The sequence below is a fragment of the Artibeus jamaicensis genome, unplaced genomic scaffold, assembly GCF_021234435.1.
Source record: "Artibeus jamaicensis isolate MK-2021 breed Jamaican fruit bat unplaced genomic scaffold, CSHL_Jam_final contig_944, whole genome shotgun sequence".
Taxonomy (NCBI): Eukaryota; Metazoa; Chordata; class Mammalia; order Chiroptera; family Phyllostomidae; genus Artibeus; species Artibeus jamaicensis.
This window is the reverse complement of record NW_026522020.1, coordinates 4,383,970-4,408,956: the sequence shown is the minus strand read 5'-3', so window position 1 is coordinate 4,408,956 and position 24,987 is coordinate 4,383,970. Positions and strand designations below refer to the sequence as shown.

General features: G+C 62.7%; 1 protein-coding gene across 2 annotated transcripts; it reads right to left on the bottom strand.

Moving 5' to 3' along the window:
• Window positions 1-359: 359 nt before the first annotated feature.
• On the bottom strand, window positions 360-24,987 carry UBE2F (ubiquitin conjugating enzyme E2 F (putative)). Of its 2 annotated transcripts, XM_037161411.2 has the most exons (10): window positions 24,849-24,986; window positions 20,846-20,978; window positions 18,438-18,467; window positions 14,787-14,852; window positions 9,869-9,936; window positions 7,778-7,848; window positions 6,170-6,227; window positions 4,223-4,255; window positions 3,249-3,311; window positions 360-977 (listed from the first exon to the last, which is right to left on the bottom strand). In XM_037161411.2, the coding sequence occupies exons 2-10, from the start codon at window positions 20,961-20,963 to the stop codon at window positions 927-929; spliced, it is 558 nt and encodes a 185-aa protein (XP_037017306.1). In that variant the 5' UTR covers window positions 20,964-20,978; window positions 24,849-24,986; the 3' UTR covers window positions 360-926. The 2 variants fall into 2 exon arrangements, with proteins under 2 accessions (XP_037017306.1, XP_037017307.1); XM_037161412.2 differs by lacking the exon at window positions 14,787-14,852 and having other exon boundaries at window positions 24,849-24,987.

The following is a 24,987-nucleotide window of genomic DNA, read 5'->3' as shown; positions in this document are numbered from 1 at the left end:
GCACCAGGGGTCCAGGTCTCTGTGCACAGCATCCGGCCCCACACGGGCCCGGAGCCACAGCAGACAAGGGCCACGGCGGGCAGTCTCCGTGGTGTCAGACAGCAGCTCTTCCAGGGTGCACCCTGTCCCCAGGACTGAGGGCCGGGTCCTGCCCCTCGGGCTCCAAGCCCCCAGACCTAGCTTCTGGGGCACTCAGAGCCGGGCCCTGTCTGGACCTGAAAGTGACAGCTGGTTTTTCAAAGCCAAGTTCTTGCTGCACTTGGACAGAGGGATAGTATGTCTTTCAGTTTCTTTGTATTTCTTGTCAACAGTTGCTGACCCACATCTTTCTGTCTGCTCTACACAATGAAAATGCAAACTAAAGGAGAATAGAAAAAAATAATTAAAGCATTAAATTGTACAAATTACAAATCTGTTCCAAAATATACTTACATTAAATAAAGCACGCGTTTCAGTAAGAGATCTACAGTGAATGACTGCATTCTGGGACGCTGCAGACACGGAGGCCAGCCACCATTCTGGGGTGGGACTAAGGGACTGTGCAACCAATCACAATTTGCAGGGGCTGACTGCCCACCTGCCAACTACACTGGCATGTGGTTAGTCGCTGTGCAGGGAGGTGACTTGGGGACAGGGAAGAAGCAAGCTCTCCTTGGATTCCGAGTTCACTGCGACATCTCGAGCCTCGCCCCAACCGGTGCAGGTACAGGCTTGCAGAAGTAAACAGGTGAGGGTGAGCAGACGCATTTCCTTGCTGTTTGCAGGTGGAGCTCTCCGTCCACAGGGGGCAGTCATGAAGCGGCTCCTCCGGGGGCAGGACACACTGCAGGACCCGCAGAGCCGGCAGGGCTGAGGGAGCGCAAGGACTGGGGAGCCCGGGAGCCAGGGGGACCCTCTCGCACAGTCCGTGCCCACGGGCCCCCCTATCATCTGGCGTACCGCTTGATGTAGTCTTCCACTTTATTCCGGAAGTCCTCCTGTGGGGGCAGACAGGAGCCAGTGAGTGGGGGTGTGACACTTCAGGGACAAGTCTGAGCCACCAGAGCCATGGACCCACTGAGAGTCCAGCCACCAACCTCCAGCAGTAGAGGTGGCAGGACAGCTAGAGACCCACAGGGTTGGGGCCCCTCGGGGCGCCTGTGACAGTGCCGGGGGTGCTGGAGGGAGGCTGTCCCAAACAGCAGCTCGGAGCAGAAGGGATCTTAAGGCCCCTTGTTTTGCAGAAGGGAGCACGCAGCCCACAGATGCAGTCACGGTCAGGATGCCCGCGCAGGCAGACAGGGCTGCACTTGGAGACCCACCGCAGGGCCGGGCTGTGCGGAAGCGCAGACCAGCTCCCATCAGACAGGACTCCAATGGGGCCGCCGCCACAGCGCCTGGGCGCCAGTGGGGCTGTGGGCTCCCAAGGCGTCCCAGACAAAGCTCACTGGACACCAAGCGAAGGCCCCGGGCACACTCGCACCCCGTGCTGCCCCGGGACCAGCGGTGCCCCGCGTGGCCTCACTGCCCTTTGCTCTCACCCTTTCACCCAGGACAAAGCCCTGAGAGGAAGCCTCCGATGGCCCCGCACGCTCAGGCCGCTGCTGCCTCCCGCCCCTCTGCCCTGCGGAGAGACACCAGCCTTGCAGCCAGGCCTTGGGGGTCCCAGTCCTGGGCTCCACCCCTTTCTGATGAGTCTCTCAGCAGCACAGCAGGAGAGACCCTCCTGGAGTTGTCAGGACAGCCAACCACCTGGGGGGTCCCACAGGGTCACTGCCGCTGCAGCTGCCGCCCTCCCGAATGCCCCCTCCCAGGGACTCCGCACCGGCTGCGGTCAGTTCCGTCAGGTCTCCAGTCACACCCCCTCAGAGGCTTCCCCCGAGTAGAGCGGCTGCACCCCCCCACTACTGCTGCCGGCCCCCCTCCCCTGCTGCTGGCTCATCCCCTGCTCTGCCTCTGCCCGCCGGGACGTTCGCTCCACGGGACAGCGGCTGTCTGCCCTGGCCTCCCCAGCCCGAGCACCCCGCTGGAACTTAGAGCCGCCAGCCACACCGGGCCGGTACCGGACGGTAAGACACAGTGAGCGGCGAGCTCCCAACCACAGGCAGGGCATGAGGGCACGGGCGGTCTGGGCGTCTGAGAGGTCACGGGGGGCACTCGCCGCTCTCTGGCTGATGTGAGGGCCATCTTACCGGGGACAAAATTACTCATTGCTAGTCTGCCCCTCATTTCATACAAAAAACAGGAAGCAACCTTCCGAGAAAAACGAAACAGCAGAGGGTCTGCATGCCCCCCGTGGCTCTGTGAGGGGCTCCTGCAGCTCTCGCTCTTTTGCCGACAAGGTCTGGGCCATTGGGACAACCACACGCTGAGTGGGATCCTTGTCAGCAGCAAGGACAAGCAGGGTCACAACATAAATGGAGCCTCCAGGAAAGACCCCCGTCTGGGAGCAACTAACAAGGGCTTGTCAGTGGGGGGTGAGCCAAGGCTTTGCCAGGTGGCCACCCAGCCCCGGTGGCACAGGGGTGGGCGGCACTGCCGGGACCCAGAGCCGTCTCCCACCACGAACGCCCATCCAGAAGCCAGGGCTGCCCACGGCCACCTCCTCCTGACCAGGAGCACCTGAGCCCCCTGTCCCACTGCATGACTCCTGTCCCCTGCTGTGCCTGTCACATGTGCAGGACACCGGCTGGGGCACGCCAGTGAGAGCCGGGGCTGGGAGTGTGCAGAGCACACCGACCGCAAGGCTGTTTGTAGCCAGGAACCCTGAGAGCCCGCCACCAGCAGGGTGGCTGAGCAAGTGGGAAGAGGGGCTGACGGGACACAGAACAGTTCTGCCAGTGAGTGGGCGATGCCCCACGCACGGGTGTGTGTGTGTGTGCGTGTGCGTGTGTGCATGCGTGTGCGTGTGCGTGTGAGTGCAAGGTCAAGAAAAGGAAGTGGTGCCTGGGAGCAGCGAGCACGACCCGCTCTGAGGGCCCAGAACGAAGGCGGTGCCAGGCGACCTCGAGGGCAGGGCATCAGGAGGCTGGGCGGGCGCCACACCGTCAGCGTCCCTTGCGCATCGCGACGCTGCCAGCAAGGCGAAGGGGCAGCATGCCGAGCGCCACCGGAGTCCCCCGTCAGGCGCACCACTCCCACCTGCCACTACGCGGCATCCCGACCCGCTGGGAGCTCCAGCCCCGGCACCCCACCTGCAATTCCGCACACATCCGACCCACAGTGGTCTCTGCCAACGCACCAGCCGGGGCCTCCCACCTCGGGCTCACCTTGTCCCGCAAGTGATGCTCTGCAGCCTCGATATTCAGGGGGTCGTCAAAGTTCAGGAGGTCCTGCAGAGAGGAGGCCCACGTGAGTAAGGGAACGAACCCTGCTCCTGCCGTGCTGCGTCTGGGCCCAGGAACCCGGCAGCCGGGCCCCGCACGGCGAGCCGCAGGACAAAGCCCCACGGTCAAGTGGGGCTCCCCCATGCATGGCGCTGAGCTGCACGCTTTCCGCAATGAAAGCTGGCGCCTGGCTGAAATGAAGGCTGGCTCTTGGGGTCGTGCTCACGTGTGGCTGTGTGCGGTTTGGTGAAAACAGATGCAGCCACATGCATCCCTCACGCTGCCGGAGACTGGAAGATGCAAAGCCACTTACCACATGCCTTCCGAGTCACAGTCCCGTCACTCCCTCTCCCGAACAGCCAACCCTCCTCCTTCCCCTGTGACTCTCGGCTTCGCTTTCTCAGTCTGCGGGTCCTGCTCTGACCTTTAACTCTGACAAGCGTTCACAAGGACCACCACGCTCATGGGCAGGGCCCCAGGCTGGGCTGCCCCGCCCTCAGGGGCACTAGCCCCGTTCTACCTAGACCAGGGTTGGGGCCAGGACATGATGGGATTCTGGAAAGTTCCGCTGTGGTGGCGGACGACTATGAGAGCGTGGCCTTGTGCTCTCTGGCCTGTGGAAAAGGGCCTGACGACCAGGCAGTCTGCGCCACACCCGTGAGAGCGCTCTGGCAGCTCTGAGAGCAGGTGGAGGGGCCGCCACCTGGGCGCAGGCTGTCACCACACACCTGGCTTTCGGAGGGGCCTGGAGTGGTTCCCCACCCCAGCTGCCTCAGTGACCCCTTGGCCCCAAATGGTGCACAGGAAAGGGGTGGCAGGGTGCAGTCTCTAATCCCCGTTTCCCCTAAGGGGGGGAGAGGTCTAGCCCCAGCCAGCAGGGGGCAAGGGGAGCCCGGAGTTTTGGTCAGAACACTTACAGTAAACAAGGAGTTCAATCCCCAAACAACATCCTGGAACAAGGGAGAAAGAAAAACCAAGCGTCAGACTCCTGGGCACTCAGTCTCACACCTACGATGGGAAACTCGGACAGGACCCTGTCCAAGCCCACCGTCAGCGGGCTGCTTCCCCAAGACAGCCGCTGACACAGTGCCTCTCGTGACAGCCAGGCCCTCGGAAAGGTGGAGGGGGACACACTGGGCCTGCTGGTGGGCGCGAGCTGCGGGCCGACCTGGCAGTGACAGAGCCGGGGCAGCACCTGCACAGGACGGGCCGACCTGCCACCGCCGCTTGCTGTCACCACCGCTCGCCGTCACCACCGCGCAGCATCCAGAAGCACCAAGGTGCCTCCAGCACACACTCTGTCTTTTGGGCACAGGGCGCTCTTGGTGACTGTGGGTGTCACCCTGGGCCTCTCGCTCTCAGTTGCTCCAAAAACTCCAGGGCGACCAACATTTTCTCAAAATTCGAAGGTCAGAAACGGTCACCGAAGAGACATTCAAGGCCGCCTGCCCTCTGGACTGACCGATGGGGGCCAGTCGGGCCCTTCCTCGCCCTCCTGAGCCCAAGTGTCCTGTGCCCCCCGGGCCGCTCTCCTGGGGACCCATGCTTGTCCCAGCGTGGCTGCCCATCTCCAGTCCCTCTGCACCCCACCCGGTGTGCACCAGGCCTGGGGCCGCAGCGCCCCCCCCCCCACACACGTCCCCGTCTCGGCCGTGCTGCCACATGTGTGCGGCCTCTCCTGAGGACAGGGGCGGCAGAGCGAGGACGGCCTCCGAGAGACGAGCCCGCAGTCAGGTTGCTATGGGGGTCACTTGAGAGCACAGGGCCCAGGCCTGCCCGCTGGCTCAGGCCCACCCCTGGGGCCCAAGGGGCAGCGCCAACACGGCTCGCACACTGTGCTCACTTCCGGGGCACATGGCGCAGGCGCAGGCTGGGGCCGCTTCTGCAGCCCACACTCGGCCGTGGCCAGGGGGCCACCAGTGCTCTGGGAGGGGAGGGGAAGCTGGCGCTGTGTCAGCCAGTTCTCAGAGCATCACCAACACACTGGCTGGACACTCAGACCCTTTCCCGGGGATGTGCCAGGACCTCTGGCCTCAGGGGAGGAGGAGGACGGTCAGCAGGGGAGATGGCCTGGCCCAGACAACCACGCTCCTGTGCTGAGCCGGGGCCGGCAGAGTGCAGGCTGGGAACACACTCCCTGAACCCTGCCAGGGTGAGCACGCTGCTGGGTGGCGGCGCCTCAACATGAGGCAGGATGCAGGTGATGACCGTCTGGAACCGGCTCCCCGGTCAGAAATGGTGGCGGTCAGGTGACTGCTCACTGCTGCGCTCATGCAAGCCAGAGTGTGACTGCTTCTAGTGCAGGGACCAGGCCTCAGAGAGAAACCCTGGGTGTTCCCTGGACACCACTGCCGAGAAGCCTTGTGTGGGGGGCTCGGTGACGTGTGCCCGAGGGCAGCTCATGCCTGCACTGGAGAAGCCGGTGGGGCCATTTACTCAGTCCCTGCAGCTCCCGGGCCCTGCGGCCCCTGGGCCAGCCCCTCTCCACACCAGGCATGGCTGCCTGCTGTCCAGAATATTCAGAAACGACACACGAGAGGTCACGCCTAGCCCTCCTCTCCATCCCTCTCCCCCCACTTCCAAAACTCCCCTCCCCTTTAAGGGACGGCTATAAAAGGCCAGGGTTGGGGGTGGGCAGAAAGAAAAGAAATGGTCAAGCATTCGCAGCCAGCTGGGCCAGGGCCAGGGCCAGGGCAGAGCAGGTGACCTGACGCCCTCCACTGGCTGGTGCTGGGCGGAGCAGCCCCAGGGGGCAGTGGCTGGCAGGGCGGGGAGGGACAGGACACAGGACACCGCTGCTCTCCCGGTGGCTGGGTCCTGAGGGAGGGGGCTCCAGGGCTGTGGTCCCTGGCAGCGCGGCCTACCTTCAACGTCCTCGTGGGGGCCCAGCCGGTGCCATCGATCGAATGTTCTCGCAGCAAACTGGAGGGGACACACAGAGAGCAGGGCAGTCAGCAGGGAGCCAAGGGGTCTGCACGGGACTGGGCGGCTCCGCAGCCTCGAGGTCTCCTGTCCTGCCACCGCAGGCCGCCTGCCCTCTGAGGCTTGGCCCATGCCCCAGCCTGACCTACCGGGACCTCGGTCATGGGCACAGTAGCCAGTCCTCCCGGATGGGAGGGTCTGCACAGGGCATGGCATGCTGGAAGCACTGCAGGACACGTGTCAACCTGACAGTGAGGAGGTGACAGCGACAACAGTGGGGACGAAGGGCACCAGGGGCTTCCTGCTCAGTGTCCCCTCAATCCTGCACTTACACACCCCGACCTCCCCAAGGGCAGCTCCCACGTCCCTGTCACCTGGACCTGCAGCACGGCTCCCATGAGAGCACCTGGCGCCCACTGTGACGGCTGTCTTTACAGAAAGGCCCGGAGGGGACACTGAGGATGGAGGCAGACTGACCCGCGACTCCGGACGGTGCTCACCGTGGGTGGGAGTGGGGGCCCCTGTGGGGAGCGGTCACGGGCGTGCCCTGAGGGGTGCCTCTGCGCCTCCTCCACCCACTGCAGACGTGCAGCGCACCCTCCCGCCGGACAGCCACTCCGGACTGCGAAGCATTTATGACAGGTCTCCTTCTGGAGAAGGAGCTGGGCTTTGCTGAACTCTACACACCATCGCCCGGCTGCCCGCCCCCCCACTGCCTGTCTGCCGCTGCCGCCCACGGCCCCAAGGTGGTGCCTCCCTCTTCACACTGATGCGCGGGGACCCTCACGAATACTGTGATCCGGCTGCTCCCGCTTTGCCTTTTGTGTTTGTGTCTCTAACCCTAACCTATGGATGACTTCCCCTTACGGCCTCTGAAGCAGGGCAGCGTCTGGTCCACCCTTGTCACGCCTCCCTAACATCCGATTTCTTGGGAAGATGGAGAAAGTGACAGGGGGATTCTGCTCTGGACTTGACTCTATGGGAGGAGGGGGACAGGCTGGGCCACACACCCCTGGTCGCCTGGAGTGGCGGACGGCACACCTGCAAAGTCTCAACACTCAGAGCAGACGCTTCTAAGGGAGTTTCCCTGTGACGGGCGCTGTGAGTGTGCTTTCGACTGCAGACGCCGCGGGGGAGGCGGCGTGCACCGCGGCACGGCGGGAAAGGGCACCAGTGCGCCTGCCAGGGAGGAAGGGGCCGCCACCCTCGCCGTGGAGGTGAGGGGTGCCGGAGCAGAACTGGCAGGAGGCTTTCTCCCGGATTTCACTAGTGACATTTCCCTGCGTAGCTGAAATCAGCCACAGGGAAGGAACTCGGCCCCACTGAAACAGGACAGGGAGAGGGTAAGGGGCCCGAGGGCGATCACCCAGGGCAGGTGGCAGCAGCACGGACCCTGCGTGGCCTTGGCCAGCAGAGGGCGCAGGAGGCACGGCCAGGTGCCCACTGCAGCTCAAAGCCGCAGGCTGGTCTCCCGCCCTGCCCCACCCCACGCAGCTGGACTCACACACGGCGCTCACACTCGGGGAGGACAGTGAGGAGGAGGCGCTCACCTCAGACATATCTCTCCCGTCTCTGTGATGTTGGGGTGCCAGATCCTGGTCAAGCATTTCACTTTGGGAGGCTGCAATGCAGAGAGAGAGCAAGAGAGAGGTCCAGACCATGTCCTAGCTCTCGGCTCCAACAGGGGCCCCAGCCAGCCCCTGTTCCCCTGCTTCCTCAGCGTCCCACCTCAGACACAGGCTCCTGTCACCCACACAGGACTATGTTGTCACCCTGCACCCACAGGGCCTAGCCTGGCTGTAAAGCCTGCCGCGCCCTGACACAGCCCTCGACGAGCCCTGGGCCTACGTGGCTGCAGCTGGCACGGGCTGCTGGGCCAGGCCGTGAGGAGGCACCTGCAGCTCTGCCCCCGCTGCCACCCCCCACCGGGCCCGGGGCCCAGAGCTGCCCCTGCGTTGACTGCTGAACCGTGGCCACAACTGGCTCCCCCCCAGGGGGCTGCCCCTTCTGCTCGTGCTCCTGAAGATGCCATCAGTAGCCGCTGGCATCCGCAGGTGCAAGTCTGGGCCACACACACTTACGGGGAGAATGGACAGGGTGCTGGGCAGCACGGCGGGTCTGCGCCGTTTATGGGGAGCATGGGGGGCAAGGGGTCCTTTCAAGGTTCTTGTAAAAGCAACCCCTACTCATTCAAGACAACAAGAAAGGTATATATATGGGTAGAAAGTGACTCCGCCCGGAAATAACCTCTGTCACCCTCATGTGCACAGTATGGGCAGGAACACGCGCCCTGAGTCTTTCACACTTGTTTCTGTCACCCTTTCAGGCGGCTCTGGGCTCCCTCGTGTTTCACAGCGTAAGCAGCAGCATTTCAGAAGCTGGCTCCCTGCTGCCGCACATTCCATGAGCCTCCCATGCCCCCACGGACGGACGGATGGCCCGAGTCAGTGGCACGTCTCCAGGATGGGGCCCAACAGAGGAGCCGCTGGCCAGCGCCCAGCCGAGATGTGGCGCCACTAGGGCCGTCCCCCACAGCAAGGGGAGGGCCTTCCTGGCCTAGACCCGCAGCCGGCCTCCTTGGCACACCACCTCACAGACGTCGAGCGCCAGTCCCAGTCACGGGGGCATGTTCCCAGTCCGTCTCTTGGCGTTAGTTTGCATTTATGAGGTTAGTCTCGGGGGTCAAGGGGTTTGAAAAAATCTCTGTAATCAAATCTGTGTCCTGATGCCGACCCAGAGTGTCCCCCCCCCACTCACTGGCTGAAGCAACACACTTTCTTGGCGCCTTCACCGTGAGTTCGCCTCTGGACACCAAGGACTCTGACTTGCCCGACCATGCGAGCGCAGGTGTCCAGGGACTACAGACTTAGGTCCAGAGTGAATTTCAACATTTCAATGTGCTCTGATTTGCTTTTCAACAAATAAATGGGAATGGATTCGACAGAAAGCAGGCACAGCCTGCATGGCTGGTGAGGCCTGCAGGCCAAAGCGGGGCAAGGGGGTGCAGACTAAAGCCCCAACTCAGCTCTGAGGAGGGGACAGCGGTCCCTCCCAGGGAGCCCCGTGGGGCTCACGCCAGCCCAGAGGTCCCTGCAGTGACCAGACACCTCCGCCCACTTGGAGGCCGGCCCACAGCTGTTTCTCCAGCAGCTGAACTGGCCACCTGCTCTCTGACGAATTCCCGGAAATTAGTTTCCTATCACTGATCACTACTGTCTGCTTCTGTCCTCTTTCCACGTTTGAGGACCATTTTCTCTCACTTCTCTGACTGGTCAGGAAGTTCCCAAAACCAAAGACGGATGGGAGAGCACTTGGCGTAATTATGACCCGGAGGGTCCCTGCAGGATTACCACGCAGCCACGGGTGTAAGTTACTTGGGTTGAAAACTACAAGACTCTACTTTTTCCTGAAATTCTGAGGACACACTGATGTGCCTTTGGAGTTGGTGACTCGGTGTGAGCGGACCCCAGCTCCACATACAGCGCCCTCCCTTCAGTGCCGCGGCCTCACGGACCGACACGGAGGGCCTCGCAGCAGGGCCCCCCGCCCCCGCCCCCAGACCAGGCGGGGCGCAGGCGGCGACTCTCCACTGACTCTGCCGCTCGGCACCAGCTCGTTCGGCCCCGACGCAGGCTACTCACCACCATGTTGTACGCATCAGGGACTTCCGTCTCAAACTGGAATTTTCCACCCTGGTAGTAACCCTCATCTAGAAGAAAACACAAAACAAAATGAAAAAGCCCTTTAAATCAAAAAACAAGGAAACAAAAGCAGACACTGCACTGGGATGCGCCAGGCCCGGAGAACTCGGAGTTCCCGAGGGAACCACGGGCCGTCTCTGCCAGGAGCGCACCCCGTCTCCCGAGCAGCGCGTCTGCGCCCCCACAGTCTCCGGGGACCCCGCAGCCTCAGCAGCCTGCCCTCGCCCGGGCCCCGCCCACTCTGCATCGGGCACCTGGCGTGTCCCCTCACCACACGGCACTGGAGCTAACCCCTTATTTAGGCCACGCGGCCACCCATCTGCGGCGGCCGGTCTCCCACCAGAGCAGCAGCTCCACAGGGAGGGGACTAGTGGTGACTGCTGCGGCCCCAGGGCCCGGCACATGGCTCTGGCCATTCGACACAGGCTGACTGAGGACAGACCCCGTGCAGGGCGCTGCTCCGGGCCCCGGGCACACAGCCCGGGGACAGCTTTGTCCTCGCAGAGGAGCCCCACGGGCACGCAGACGGTCAGGGACGGAGCGGCTGGCCCAGCCCGCACAGGCGCCCTTGGCTGGGCTGCTGCCTCTCGGCCCCTTCCAGGGGCCGTCGGCGGGGGAGCCCAGTTCCCAGGGGTTCACGCTGCAGACACGAGCTCAGAAATGTGTCCCAGGAATTAAACTCACAATTCGACAAGATTAACACATCCTAAACACGAAGGCTCAGCCCCGACCGGCGTGGCTCAGTGGGCGGGGAGCCGTCCCGTGAGGCGCGAGGGCCCGCCCCAGGACCATCGGCACGCCTGCACGGGTTTCGGGCCTGCGTGCGAGAGGCAACGACCGACCGTGTCTCTCGCGGTGGTGTTTCTCTCCCTTACTCCCTCCCCCTTGCTTGAAGAATAAAAACATCTTTGAAAAAAACGAAGGTTCGACTTTCCCAAAGGCTGCCCATCAGGGCTGAGCAGCACCACACTCAGGCTCCCTCGGCTGCTGACGCGGAGTGGACGTGCGGCCAGCCTTCACCTTCAAGTCCGTCTCTGCCATTTCTGTCCTGGGTGTTCCCTTGAAAAGATCCTTCCCAACAGGGGACAGAAATGCCCCATTTCTCCATTTCCTGCCAGTGACCTAGGGCTGCACTCAGCCCTCAGCGCCCGCGTTCACCTGGACTTCGTCGGACAGACGGCGGGGGTGGGGGTGGGGTGCTTTCCAGCTACTCGCCGCCGTCCTGCAGCTTCCGCTGCTGTGCCCCCCACCCCCACCCCCACCCCCTGCAAGTCTAGTCCCAGTGCTCAGTGACCGACAGCGCTGTCTGTGGAAAAGATATTTTGGGGAAATACTTTAACTCCGGGCACGAGAGCGGCTCAGCCGAGTGGCGTCTCCGGAACGGAGTACTCAGGGTGCACCCCCCACAGTGCTGCGGCACCAGTCTCGGAGCTGCTGCTGGTCACCACGCTCAGCAGCATGACCGGAGCTCCTGACACCGAGCGGTGCCCTCTGAACTGTGGCGGGGGCGCTGGCTTCTGCAGCATCGGCTCTGTCCTCCCCCTGCACCCCCGGCCTGTGCAGGCCTCTCCACCCCAGACACCTCCTCGGCTTTCCTCTGGCTGGCTCTTCGTGTCTCAGGGTCGCAGCTGGGGCTCGACACCACGGCCCACCAGTTTCAGAGAAAATGCTTCTGGGCCAACGTGGCTTGAGTTCACGTGTCCCTCCGGCCTGGTCAAGTTCTCAGTGACCTCAGATGAGATTCTGTCATCTCTCAACTCAATGGAAGTAGAGCAGGCTGTTCTCATTTTTCCCCTATTTCACGGAATAAATCTTTCAGGAAAATGATTTGCTTCTGAGCTAGAACTTTTTTCCTTCTTCTGAGCTGCACAGCTTTGGACCCAGTCCAGCCTGCTGACTGACCATGACTCTGCCCCGGGACCCTGCAGTCCGACTCGGAAAGCCATCAGGGGTGGGCCGCAGCGAGACGGGCGGCTCTGGCACTGGCTTTCCCCACAGGGACCCGACGCCCATGCCCTCGCCCTCCCTGCTCCCAGGTCTGGCTCTCTCACGCACCCAGCGGGTGCAGAGAAGGGCCCGCCCAGACTGGGCCTGCGGGCAGAGGGTTCCGTCGGGGCACCTGTGACCCAGTGCCCATGTGCCCCTGTCCCTGGTCACTGTGCCTGCGAAGGCCCTGCTCCTTGGGTAACGGTGCTCGAGGACAAGGGTGAAGGCTGCAGGGCAGGCTGCCAGCTTCCACCCCAGGGCTGCACTGGGAGGACACGCCCCTCCCCCTTCTGGTGCCCCGGAGCCCGAGGCCCTGGCCTCCCAGGACGCTTACACCCATGTGTGCCGGCGACGGGTGTCCCTGGGAGGACAGACTACCCAAGGTGCTCTCGGGTCCGTGCTTGGTCCAAAATGGACCCGCTGGACAGTGCCCGAGGCTCAGGCGTCCTGCCAGCCAGGACATCATGGTCTTTCCCAGCTTGTCCAGAAGGCTCCTCTCACTGAGAGGCCAGAGGACAGAGTGACGTGCTGCCTTGGATCCTGATGTGTGTGGCTGGTGTCTGAGGGCTGGGACAGTCTGTGCCCCGTTCACAGACTCCCACCAACTCATTTCCTGTCCCCAGATTTCAGTTCCTCCGTCCCTCTGAAGGACACGTGCCCAAGCATGAAGCACATGCCAAAGACCAGCAAAACTGAAAATGCCGCTGACCGTGAACAGGACTGTGCTGTCGAACCCGGGATGAGCTGTGAGCCTCAAACACAGGGCTGCCTGCCTCAGCCCCGCCGGCAGCCCAGGGCCTGGCCTCACACGCCACCTGCACTCCCTCCTCCGCGGTCACGCGTGGGCCCCAGGACTGCTAGCTGCACACGCCCAGGTGCGACGCCATCTGCTCCCTACATTGTGGAGACTGCCTAGGCACGCGTCTGTGGTTGGCTTCAACACTAAAAGGAGTGGGAATCCAGAAAATGTGCTTTTAAAAAGTTACTCACTTGAGAAAGAGCAAGACGGGGGGAGAGGCGGAAACGCTGACCGGTGGTCCCACTCACTGACATGCCGCCTGCTGAACCGTGTGCATGCCCTGACTGGGGACCGAACATGTGACGCTGGCGTACCAGGATGGCATCCACTTGCTGAGCTACCGGGCCGGGGCCCAGAGAGGTTTGGAGAAACCCAATCAGGCAGGTATTGAGGCCTGGCAGGGGGCGGCCTACACCTCTGACCCCCGGGGCAGCCACCGCAGCTCTGAGGCTCGGCACACACGTGACCACCATGTCTTGATGTGCATGTGTCCACAACGTGAGTGCTGTCACTTACAGCGACACTCGGCGCCAACACCCAAGTCCCTTTCCATCAGACCCACAGAGAGCGCCACAACCAAGCAGCCCCGCGCTCCGCTTCCAGGAACAGCGGACGGCGTCACGCACGCAATCCCAGCATCCACGCAATGCAGGGACACGCAGCCCAGAAAGAAACGCTTGGGCAGAGGCCACTATGCTATGACAGCGACGACCTGGCACAGGGCACCGAGTGGCTGAGAAGGGCCACCATGCCGGTGCTTAGGCAGGGGCAGCACCCAGCATCGCTGGCAGTGCTGTGAGGGCCGGGAGGGCCAAGGGAGGCCCGCGTTCTGACCTCACACACCCACTCGCACACACCCCTCGGAGACCGCTCCGTCAGCAGGCGGCCAGCCTCTCGACCTCAGCGACTGCCAGCAGCACCCTGAACCGGTACCCGCGGGTCGTCCTGGGACAGCAAGTGTGCCCGGCGCCCCTCAGTCAAGTCAGCAGAACAGGCAATGGGTTTTAGAGCGGCGGCCGGGCGTGGCGACCATTTCTGCCACTCCATCTGGAGGTCCCGAGGCCGGTCGAGCCCGGGTGTCGGGCGTGCCAAACAGCCCGCCTCCAAGAGCGGGCGGGTGTAACCCTGGTCTGGCTCACACCCACGGCTCCCAGGCACCGGAACAGAACGGCCCCGACCGAGCGTTTGCTCGAGTCCACGGTGGTGTGCAGAGCCACCGCATGGATCAGTAAACTTTTAAAACTTCTTAAGCACATTTTTAAAACAGGATTGTTCCTGTTACTATAAAACATCTTCCACAGGAAAACCGAGAACATTCTATCTCCAGGTAGACGAACTCAGGGCCGACTTGTGGGCTCAGCGTCACCTACTGGAAGTCTGCGTTCTCAGTTAGCTAGTGACGCCGGAGTCTGTTTCCCAACCCCACTCCGTCCCCCAAAGAAAACGACACCCTCGTTTCCCCCACCACACTCCCCCCACCCATGAGCTCCCTCTGTGCGCTCCCTGCTGCCCAGGGCACCCTGCTCGCTGCCCGAGGTGAGCGCGGCGTGTGTGCTGTTGGGACCTGCAACCCTGGCAATGCACAGTGAGGAGAAGAACGCGAGCCCTCCCTCCCCACGCCCGGGTCAGCCGGGAGCAGCGTGGCGTCCTGCTGGGGCCCAGGGAGCAGAGACACTTATCAGTCCTAACCCGGACAGCCGGCGACCTGCCAACATCCGCCTGTACGCTCACGCCATCCCCACCATCCGCACAGCTGTCCTGGGAGACAGTCCTGTTCCGTCCCCGCTGTGCAGCTCACTCAACCCCGGCCACACGGCTGCTCCCTGTGGGGCCCGGGGGACTCCAGGGCATGCCGGCAGCCTGTCCTGCTCACGGGGTCGCCAGGCTGTCCCAGGTCACTAGAGTGAAGGACGCAGATTCCCATCACTGGGCTTTATTCCACCACAAAGCCGAATCTCGTCTCCAGATGGGAAGGTCATGACTGCGTAACTTCCACACGGCTGAAGTCACAGGGCAGCCTCTCAGGTCTCAGCATAAAAACCCCCGGACCACGGAGGTGAGTGGGCACGTTACCTGGGGCCACGGTCAGCTGGAAGCAGTGGAGCTTGTTCGGGTCGGGAAAGTGCACCGTGCACGTACCTGCAGAGGAAACCGGGGTCAGGGGGCGGCAGGGCCGGCGGGGCCCACGGCGAGGCCCCCCAGCTCGCTCGGCCGAGTGCCGCCGGACCCCTGCCTGCCTGTCTGATGGCGGCCAGGCTGCTGTGCTGAAGAGGCAGCCCCACGACCTCCTGGGGCAGCCCCTCCTACCGAACTCCAAGTGGAGGCGTTCGCTTTCCTCTGAATGGGCACTAGCAGTAGCGATCTCTCCGTTAATCTCAAGAACTGTGCTGCTGGACTTTGGAAGAAAGCCCACCGCAGGGAGGTTAGAACCCACGGAGGAAGGTGCCATGCAGGGAGGAGCCAGGAGGGGCCCAGGCCGCACTCCCAGTCCGCTCCATTAGTGGCCCGATGGCCCTGGCTGTGTCCACAGCATCACCTGGCAGGTCTGGGCACACACACGGACCCCCGGGACGAGAGCCCTTGCCGGGGGCACAGACGGGCTAGTGGGCCACGTCCTGCACCTGCCTCCCTCGCACAAACGAGAAAGAGAAGGGTCGACACCAGCAGAACCTGGGCAGGACGCAGAGGGAGATCGTCTCTGCTCCAGGAACACGAGCCTGCTGTGCGGAGCTGCTCAGGCACCTACGGTGTCTCACGAGTCCACCCGGAAATCTCCGACTGGTTTCACGACAGTGTGGGTTTCCATCGACCACAGGGTGATTCAAACGGAGACGGCCTTAGTGACCACCTGGTCCGATGTCCTCAATCGTCGTCAAGGAACAGGTATAAAGGACCCAGGGACAAAGCCAGAGGGGGTAGGATTAAGAGTGGAAGGTGGATGGGTGGGCCGGGGGAAGTGGTGGCGGGAAAAGGAAGACAACTGTACTTGAACAATTAAAAAAATTAAAAGTAAATAAAACAAAGTCCTCAATCATCACAGGTGACACCAAGGTGCAGAGGTTCGGTGACCAGCCCAAGTCACACAGGTTCTGAGAGAAGTTCGGTTCCGAAGGACATGCTGGGCCAGGCCTCTTCTCTCCCACCACGCCTCCTTCCCCCACGCCGTGGCCGTGGCCGTGGCCATGGCCGTGGCCGGCCCGGCACTCAGAACAATGCAGCGTTGCGGGTGGTCCCGTCTTGACCAGTCCTTCAGAAAACCGCTGCAGACGAGAGCAACCGGGGGTCCAAGAGACTGCGCGGTCACGGCCCTTGTTTCAGAAACACGGAAGACAGCGGCCCACGGGTCCCGGACCCACCCAAGCGCACAGCCGGCCTGCATGCGGGACGGTCTGAATGGGCTTCGTTTTCCCGTCTTCAGGTGGAAAGTGCCGTCTTTTTAGTGAAATGTATGTAACGAGAAGGTGACAAAGGCATGTATGTATGAGGTTGGCATCAAGCATTTGTCTCAATTCTGAGCATTCGCCTGCTTGAAGGGAAGGTACTGATGTACGTCAGTCCCTCTTACGTGGACTCGCTCACCAAGAATAAAGAAACAATCAAGGAACAATAAAGCTACTAAAAACAACACCAAAATGTTAAATGTCAGAAAAGTCAAAACTCCAACACCATCAGTTAAATGTTAAAAGTCCAGCTTTTGTTTCAGTCCGACGCAGGAACCCAGTTGAAATGCAGAACCGAGTGTGTCCTCTGCGGAGCGGCGCACCGCCTCCTCCCAGGACCGCACGGAAGGGGCTCTCGTCCTTGGCAGACAGAGAGGCCTCCGTGAGCACGCAGGCACAGAGGCCCGCACACGCTCCGAGCAGTGGCTGGGCAGCACCACTGTGGCGGGTTCCTCCACTGGCCTCCATAAATGTTTGAGAGAGATTACTGAGCAGACAGCAGAGACGGATGTGACGGCCTGTTTCCTCTCTGATAACGAAGCCGGGCTCTTCCGTGTGAACTAACCTAGACCCCCCGCCACTCTGTGAATGGGGTGCGGGTGCGGGGGGAAAGGCAGCAGGAAGCCCGCAGTCTTTTCAATCTGCCACTCTAGCCGCAGGGCTAAGATATTTCGTTAAACCTAAGATATTTAGTTAGATATGGGTTTGAAAGCCAATTAAAAAGTTCTGTTGTTCTCGACCCAGATTTTTAGACAAAGCTAAAGCTACAGTCCTTGGGCTGAGCCAGCCACCCTGTGAGACCCGTAGCTGAGGACGGAGCTGCGAGCAAGGGGAGGCTCCCGGGGTCCTGAGGAGCAGGCACGCGTGGTGTTGAAGTGGGGGGGGGGGGTATCACGAGAGGAGAGAACAGAACTGCTTTACTTTTTCTCCCAGAAATGTCCCAACACACATTTTTAAATAACAGAAGAAAAGGGAGAAGAGAATAGTGAACCAAGCCAGCTTCGTGTTTTGCCAATCCTGACTTGCCTGGCCTACCCGAATACAAGGTTACTGGTTGGTTTGTTTTCCTGGAATATCTCAAAGCAACTCATCTGTAGGCACCTCAGTGGGTGGAGAGAGAACCTTCCCGTGAATGCCAAGGCACTTCCTTCTGGTTCCGACTAGCAGGACACTTTGAGGTCAAGGAACCAAACGACTTTCGAGACATTTTTGACCGAGACCCACAATGAGGAACATTTCATATCACAACCCATTCTATCCATAAACACCACATATAAAAATACCTTCAAAATAAAGAGCGAAGTGTACTCACCTCGGAAACAGGCGTCACGCCTACTCAGGGGTGGCCGCCTTGCCAGCTTCAGGAGGAGGTGGAAGTGGCCCCCGCCCGCCCCACACCGGACGGTCCCCCCGGCAGGCTTCACCTGGACTAGGGGACCCGCGTGTAAAGTTTTTCACCCACATCACAAACATCCTCAGCCCCAGAATGATTTTTTTCACAGACTGCGGTGAGAAAAGGCTCTCACTCACACAAACGTTCAGAGGGCAGAGCTTTCAGGCTCTGATGGCCCTGAACAAAGGCTCTGGGCCCGAAGCCCCGCCCACAGCCTGACTGAGGGCTGCCTGCGGGTCACATCTCAGCAGGAGGGGTCAGGGGTCGCAGGAGGGGACAGGCGACAGCGGGCAGCCCACCGTCCTTCTTGTGCACAAGGATCAATGCAAACCACTGTCCAGACCGAGAAGGTCTATCGTCACCAAAGAAAAATGGACTGTCCACCTGGGTCCACAGACCTTCCCCTGCAAAGAGGGTGGGGTGGAGGGGGCAGGAGGGCACCGCCGCCCCCCCCAGAGCGGTCAGGCCGCAGGAAGGCTGGGGATGTGCGCAAGGCTAACGGACTCCTCTCAGCCCAACCAGGGCCTTGGATGCTGTCACCCCGCCTGCCAAAATTAAACCGCACCCTGCCCAGACCCGCATGGCTCGGTGAGTTGAACATCGCCCAGCAAAGCGAAAGGCTGCTGGTACAAGACCGGTCAGGGCACAGGCCTGGATGGCGGGTCGGTCCCAGCTGGGTACCTATGAGGCAACCAGTCCATGTTTCTCTCTCACAGTGATGTTTCCCCCCCCCCCCCCCCCCCGCTTCCTCTCTGTCTAAAAATAAATAAATAAATTTTTTCACTAACACACATGAAATACAGACTCTTTGGTACTCGAAGTTATGAAACACACAAGCGTGTCCATACAATCATTTCATGGCGCTGACGCCGGACAGGGTGCTATACTTACAAGGTAAGTTAGCTTCAAGTTCTGCGACCTCTGTAGAAACAAAGGGACTGGTGTTAGTATCAGTCAGTTCCTCCAGGTAAAATCACCAGCTCCAGCCCTGGCTGACACCGGCCCCCCACAGGGACAGCCTGGCCCCAGTCCCCACCCTCAGCCTGAGAGCCTTCCAGCAGCACCTGCAGGGTGAAGGCCCAGAGCGCTCCAGGCCCCTCTGCACTCTGGGGGGTGGGGGTGCGATGAGGCCAAAACCCCAACACCTGCGTGGCCCTGCGGCAGAGCCTGGTCCCCAGGGCATGGAGCCCCGGGCCTCATACCCCGCACTCCAGCCAGAGCAGACGGGGCAGACACGAGCTCTCTCTGTCTCCCACAGACTGCCCTGGCCCACGGGCCGAGTCGGCACACTGAGGGTCCACGCGGGTTCCTGGGCTGCTTTGCTGACATTCAACCCTCCCGCAAGCAAAGGTCATGGGGGGGGGGGGGCAGCCGCCTTAACCCCTGGTTAGCCATGCTCCTCCTCCCCTCCCGGCCAGGCCCCCCCAGCTTTTCAAACACACTCTGTCGTGTGTGGCCCTGGCTGCGCCTGCTGCACAAGGCACTGAGGCGAGGCTCTGTGCACAGAACCACGCCCCCATAGTTCCTGTGGAAGCCCTGCTCCAGCCCCAGCCCCACCCCACCCCCACAGTGCGAGGCTGTCAGGAGCTGGGGCACAGAGGCACCCTGCCGCCACTGCACATCAAGCCCCCGCAGTCCTGGGCAGGGCCCGCATGGGGACAGCAGCTCTGGGGAACAAGCCGGCTCTTCCGCCCCTTGCCCAGGAACTGCCTGATGGATGGTCCCCCAAACCACCCCACGGCTGGAGCGCACCCCTGCAGGTGTTGGGGAGCACGTGTGGCAGGCGGGCAGCCGGGCCCTCCACCCCCCAGAGCCCGCCCGGCAAAGTGGGGGCGCAGGGGCTGCTGCGGACTCACTCCCTCCACTGCCCGACCTGGACCTGACCCTGCACCGCAGCCCCCCGTGCTGACTCCACAGACACAGCTGCCCACTTTCCTACCGACCCCCCCGAGGGTCATCCTCGAGCTAGCCAACGCCGGCCTGGGACCGCAGTCCTGACCAGAGCCATCTTGCTGAACTCGGACACCCCACTTTTCTCAAAGTTCCCAAGTGGGGAGCTTCTGCCGCCAGCACCCCCCTGTGCCTCGTGGCGCCCTCCAGAAACAGGCCGGGCACCTTGCTCCCCCCCCACGCCGACCACTCCCCACTCAGCCAGCCTGGCCCAGCCGCCCCTGAGGCAGATGGAGCAAGTGGGCCCACAGGCCTGTGTCTCCCCGAGCCCCGATGCCCACCAGAGCGCGGGAGGATGGGGACCAGTGGCCACACCAGGGGTCCTGAACCCCTCGAGTGGTCTCACGAGGCCAGAGCACCTGACGCTGCCGGCCCTCCAGCAGGGGCAGAGTCCGGCTAGGTGACCCCCAGTGGGCTCCTGGGGCTGCGTGGAGCCCCTGGCGAACCCCGGACAGGGCTGGGGGCGCGCACAAGCCCCTGCACCCGCACTCCTGCTCTGCTCCTCCGCCTCCGCGTGCCGGGCCTGGCCCTCCCTGTGGCCCTAAAGCGGCCTCCTGGCAAGTGTCCTAACCCTCTGAGTGAGGCCGGCTACAAAATGGACCGCCCACCCAGCACAGCTTAGCAACAGTCACCCAGGACAGGGGCCTGGCCCGAAGAGCTCAGGGCACAGGAGCTGTGTAACTGTGACCGGGACGCGGTCGAGAACCCGGGACCAGCGAGCCGCCAGCTCCCCACCGCCCCTCCCTGCCGCAGGGCTGGACCTTCCTCAGGTTGACTCCCCAGGCCCCGAGCCCCTCCGCTCCCTGGAACATAACACCCCGCGTCAGCACCGGCTCCGGTCTCCTCTGTGAATGGAACTCCTGGGCCAGCACCCGGGAGAGACAGTCAGGTCTCCAAGGGCCCACCCAGGGCGGTGCTGCCGCCAGGCCCAGCATGACCACACAGGTGCGGCTGCTGTAAAACGTTCGACGCGGCACACACTGCCCCCGCCAGAGGGGTGAACGCCCGCACCGCGGCTCCAGGGCCCTGCCACTGCCCCCGCGGGCAGCCCCCCCACCCCGCCCCCAGTGCTGAGCCATCCGGAGAAAATGAAGACCCCCCTGCCACCAGCCAGAGGTGACAGCAGAGGGCAGAGCCACAGGCCCCGGGCGCCCCCCCCACCCCATACACACACTGGCAGCCCCAGGTTGGGAGATGCAGTCTCTGATGCCCGCTCCTTGTGGCCCGCACCCCACTGCACGCGGTGAGCGACAGCCCTCTAAAATTCGTTCCAACAGGCATTCTACTCAGCCACAGGCTGCTTCCGGCCCCAAGAGAGCCCCCGTGGCCCCCCTGGCGGACGGCCTCACCTTTGACGAGCAGCCTGTCTCTCACAGACACCCTCCGAGTGGGGTCGGGGGCGGTGGCCGACGCCCGGGACCCTTTGAGACCGTCGTCCCGCTTCAGCTTGCTCGCCAGCGTCAGCATCACGGCCGCCTTTCCCTGGAAGACAGACGGGGCGCCGTGAGGGGCAGCCGAGGGGACATGGGGCAGTGCCTGTAGCACGAGGTGCAGGAACTGGGTTCCGTCGCAGGAAACCTGGGTCACCTCTGTGCCACCCTCTGGAAGTCCAGCATCCCCGGTGCGAGGTATGGCCTGAAAAAGGGAGCACCATGGGCTTAGCCTCGCTGGTCGCCAGGCCCGGGGCCAGGGGGGGCCTCCGATGACAGGTTCCGTGCCCGCCCCCCATCTGGGCCAGACTGCCCTCCCCACCCCCACTGCGGGGACCACGCACATGCGTGCGGCCCCAGGCCTGGCCCATCGTAGACTAAGGGGCGCGTCAGCCTCCGGTGAGGAGTGGGCAGCGCGGTGCTTTGCTTCCTCCTTCCTTTACGAAAGGTGTGGCCTGAACCTTAACAAGCATCTTCACACCTACTTATGTTGTTTATTTACATTTTGAGGGAATATGGACGCCAAAACTAACTTACAAGTAATGTCCCAATTGGAGCCTCTTCCCTGGCTGCTTCCAGCCCTCCCAGGGAAGCCCGGGAAGGGTGCCGGGAAGGGCACCGAGGACCAGCACGTGCGCCACCCGGGTAGTCTGGGAGGCAGGGCTACAGAAACGTCCCCACGCACAGCATGACAGTCCCCCAGGGCCTGCACTGCTTCTGGCACAGGCCACAGCCCACTGGGCGGGCCCCCCACCCTCGCCTGCTCCGGCACTGCCGGCTCTGGGCGCCCTGTGACAGAGGACAAAATTGGTCACTGGCCCAGCATTTCCAGAATTTCTTCTGTTGCAGTAATATCAGTTCTTTTCAATACCGCTCTGATCCTTTTGAAAACAAAATGACCCAAAACTTCCAGAGGAGAACCTGACCTAAGCACAGAACGTTTCATCTGAGGCCAAGAGCTTGGAAGCCAGAATACATAGGGGACCCCTCCCAGGTCCTCACACACCCCCTCACACCATCCTCACAGCCCCCAAAGGTGACAAGGTTTCATGTCCACAACCTGCACTGTGAGAACAACACGGAGCGAGCGTCTCCTGAGCCACCTACGGCCCCAGCGGACACACCCTGCTATGCACACACACGTGCACCCTCAATCCCCGGGGGGAACCCCTGGTCGCAGCGCTGCCGGGGGCAGTTCTGCTGCACAGCAGGGCTCGCGAGCTGTGAGCCCCTCGGATCTGGGAGGAGCTTCTCCCCCCACCAGCGTCCTTCTTATAGACGCGGACCCCAGGGCCAGGGACTGGCTTCTCTGGGGACGCTCGACTGCTTGAAGCAGTCACCAGAGAAGCGAGGGTTTCCCTCCTGCAGGCAGTGGGAACCCTTGTTCCTGGAGCATGGTACGGCTTGGGGGCACATACCCGCACCAGGACCGACCGGATGAGGGCAGTGCGGTGCCCTTCGGTTATGCCCCGACCCAGCCGACAGGCGGCAAAAACACGCCCACACCAGTGTCTCCTTCCCACCCACCACGCCAGCTATTCAGTGGGCCCACGTGGGGGCACAGACCACACCAACAAGCACACCGCCTCTCAGGTTTGCTGAGGGACGGGGCTCCTGGGTCCATATGAGAAGTAATCTCACAAGGGGGGACTGGGAATGGGTACAGAACGAGGAGCACCTGTGGGAATGCAGAGTGCCCCCCGCCGAAAGATCCTCTCGGGAACCCATAGGCAGATCTGATCACAAAGCAGAGGCCGCCACTGAGCCAAGTCCACTGCCATACACCTGGGGCAAGCGCCCAGTCCCACCGACGGGTTGGCTAGCTTTTATCCTCTAGCTGACCTTGGCAATGAAACACGGTGTAAAAACATAAAAAGCACAGTGTGCACAGAGTTCAGCAAGCAGCACACTGGGGAAGTCACACTGAAGAGCCCACAGAGAAGCACAGGCCGGGCCACACCCAATGAGGGGGCCCCTCAGAGGGTCCCGGCGAGGCTCACCTACACAAAGAGGGGCTCGCACCCCGACACTCTCCTGTGTCACTGCCCCAGAGGACATCACTTAGCTCCTCTGTGACCCCGTTGCCCCCACTGAGCTCCTCCCTGGGGGCCCAAGGGGCACATACTCAGTTCCACCTTGATGCCTGGCGGTCTTCAGGTCCATGGTCCAGGAGGGAACACGCTGGGCACTGAGTGTGCAAGGTGCACGAGCAGGTAACAGAACACAGCGCAGACGTCTGTCCCTGCCAGTCTAAGAAATCAGGTGTACAGGGCCCACCCACTTCCCCGTCGCCTGTATCTTCCCTGGGACCAGGCACAGCTTTAGGGATGAAACCCACCTAAATAATTTGGGCACATAACCACCGATGCTAACTTAACTCCAGACAAAAAGGTCTGAAGTCAAGTAATCATCCAAACTTCCCAGAGGTTCCCCGAGCAGCCACAGCTGACTCAGAACCTCTTTTCCTTCGTTACTGAATGTCCCACTCTGACCGCGGCAGCACTTGCACAAACGGCCCACACTGAGTGAGTGCTCTGTCTCCAGGCTCCACAAGTGGCACCGCCCCTGAAGTTCCTCCTCCAGCGGGACTTGCTTTCAGACTCTGCCCAGAGGAGAACCCGAGCTGCCGTTCACCCGTGTCATCACCCCGAAGGGCTACTCGGCCCGACCCCGCAATGAGACCCCGCGCCAGCCTGCTTGCGGTGGGGAGCTCCTGCTTCACACTTCTTCCTGCTGGAAAAGCCCTGACCTAAGTGCAAAGGTGGCATTGCGTGCAGGTCACTAGGGGACAGCCAGCTTCCCCAGCCAACGCGGCCCCGGTCTGAACACCACAAAGCCCACACCCGACCACCTCCTGCAGAGCCAGGGCCCGGGAACCTCCCGCCAGGCCCGGAGTCCTGCCGGTTGGCTGACGCACCTGTGGAACCCGACCCTCCCCTCGCCAGCAGTAAACCCGCCCCTTACCTGCATGGCAGATGTGGCTGGGCGGAGGTCCCCCAGACCCACAGCAGCCTGCAAGTGACGGTCTCTCAACACCTCTCCCGCCGGCACCCTCTGCCGACACCCGCCTTCCTCCGGCCAGAAATCCTCTGCACTGGGCGGCCAGCCTGTTCCTTGTCCCCCAACAACACCCAGCTCATTTCTGGAAGCTTCTGCCCTGTGTGATACGCAGGCATGGCAGGTCTTCCTTCCATCCACCACCTCATTCCCCACCTGGCCCAGGAAGGACACACTCCTATCCAGGTCCCAGTTCCTCCGAGAAGCCTTCCCGGGCCACTGCAGTGCACCCAGCCCCACGCCGGCGCGGGAGGAATGCGGACGCGGCGGGCCCAGCCCCTCCGGTACTAGATGAGGAAACTGAGCCCCGCGAGGGCAGAGCCACGCCCAAGACCACACACCCGCCCAACCGGGTCTGGAATCAGGTCCGGCTGGGCCGATTGCTCCAAGATGTCCTCCTGGTCCCCTCCTCCGCCCCCGGTAACAGCTTCCCAGCCGCCGCGGCCGCCCCCGAGTGTGGGGCAGCTGCCTGGACTGACTCCCACAGCGGTCTCCGGAGGACTGCGGCGTCAGTGTCCCGCTCCCTCCGCCGCCACGTCGGGCTGATGACCTTGGCCCAGCGCTGCGTTTCCCCTGGACAATGCAGCCAGCAGCACCCCCGCGGCGGCGGGCGCGGGCCAAAGAGGCCGTCTGTGTGCCTGGCACCGCCAGGGCTCGAGCGGCGGCCCCTCAGCTCGGCCAGCGCCCCAGCCCGGGCCTTCCAGACACGCCGCCCAGCTCGGCTGGCCAAGAGCAGCCGCGCGGCCTGAGGCGGCCCCGGCGCCTCCTGCCCTCCGGCCCGCCCGGTGCATCGGCGCCGCGGGAGCGGAGCCGCGCGGAGGCCCGCGGTCGTCCCTCGCCCGCCGCAGGGCCGCGCGCTCCTCACCTGGACACCCCGAAACAGGCGAGGCGCGCCCGGCGCCCAACACCATGACCCGCCGGCCGGCGACACCGAGACGCGGCCCCTCACAGCCGCACCGGCTCGGGGCGGCGGGACCGGAAGTGGTTGGGCGGAGACTCGGCCA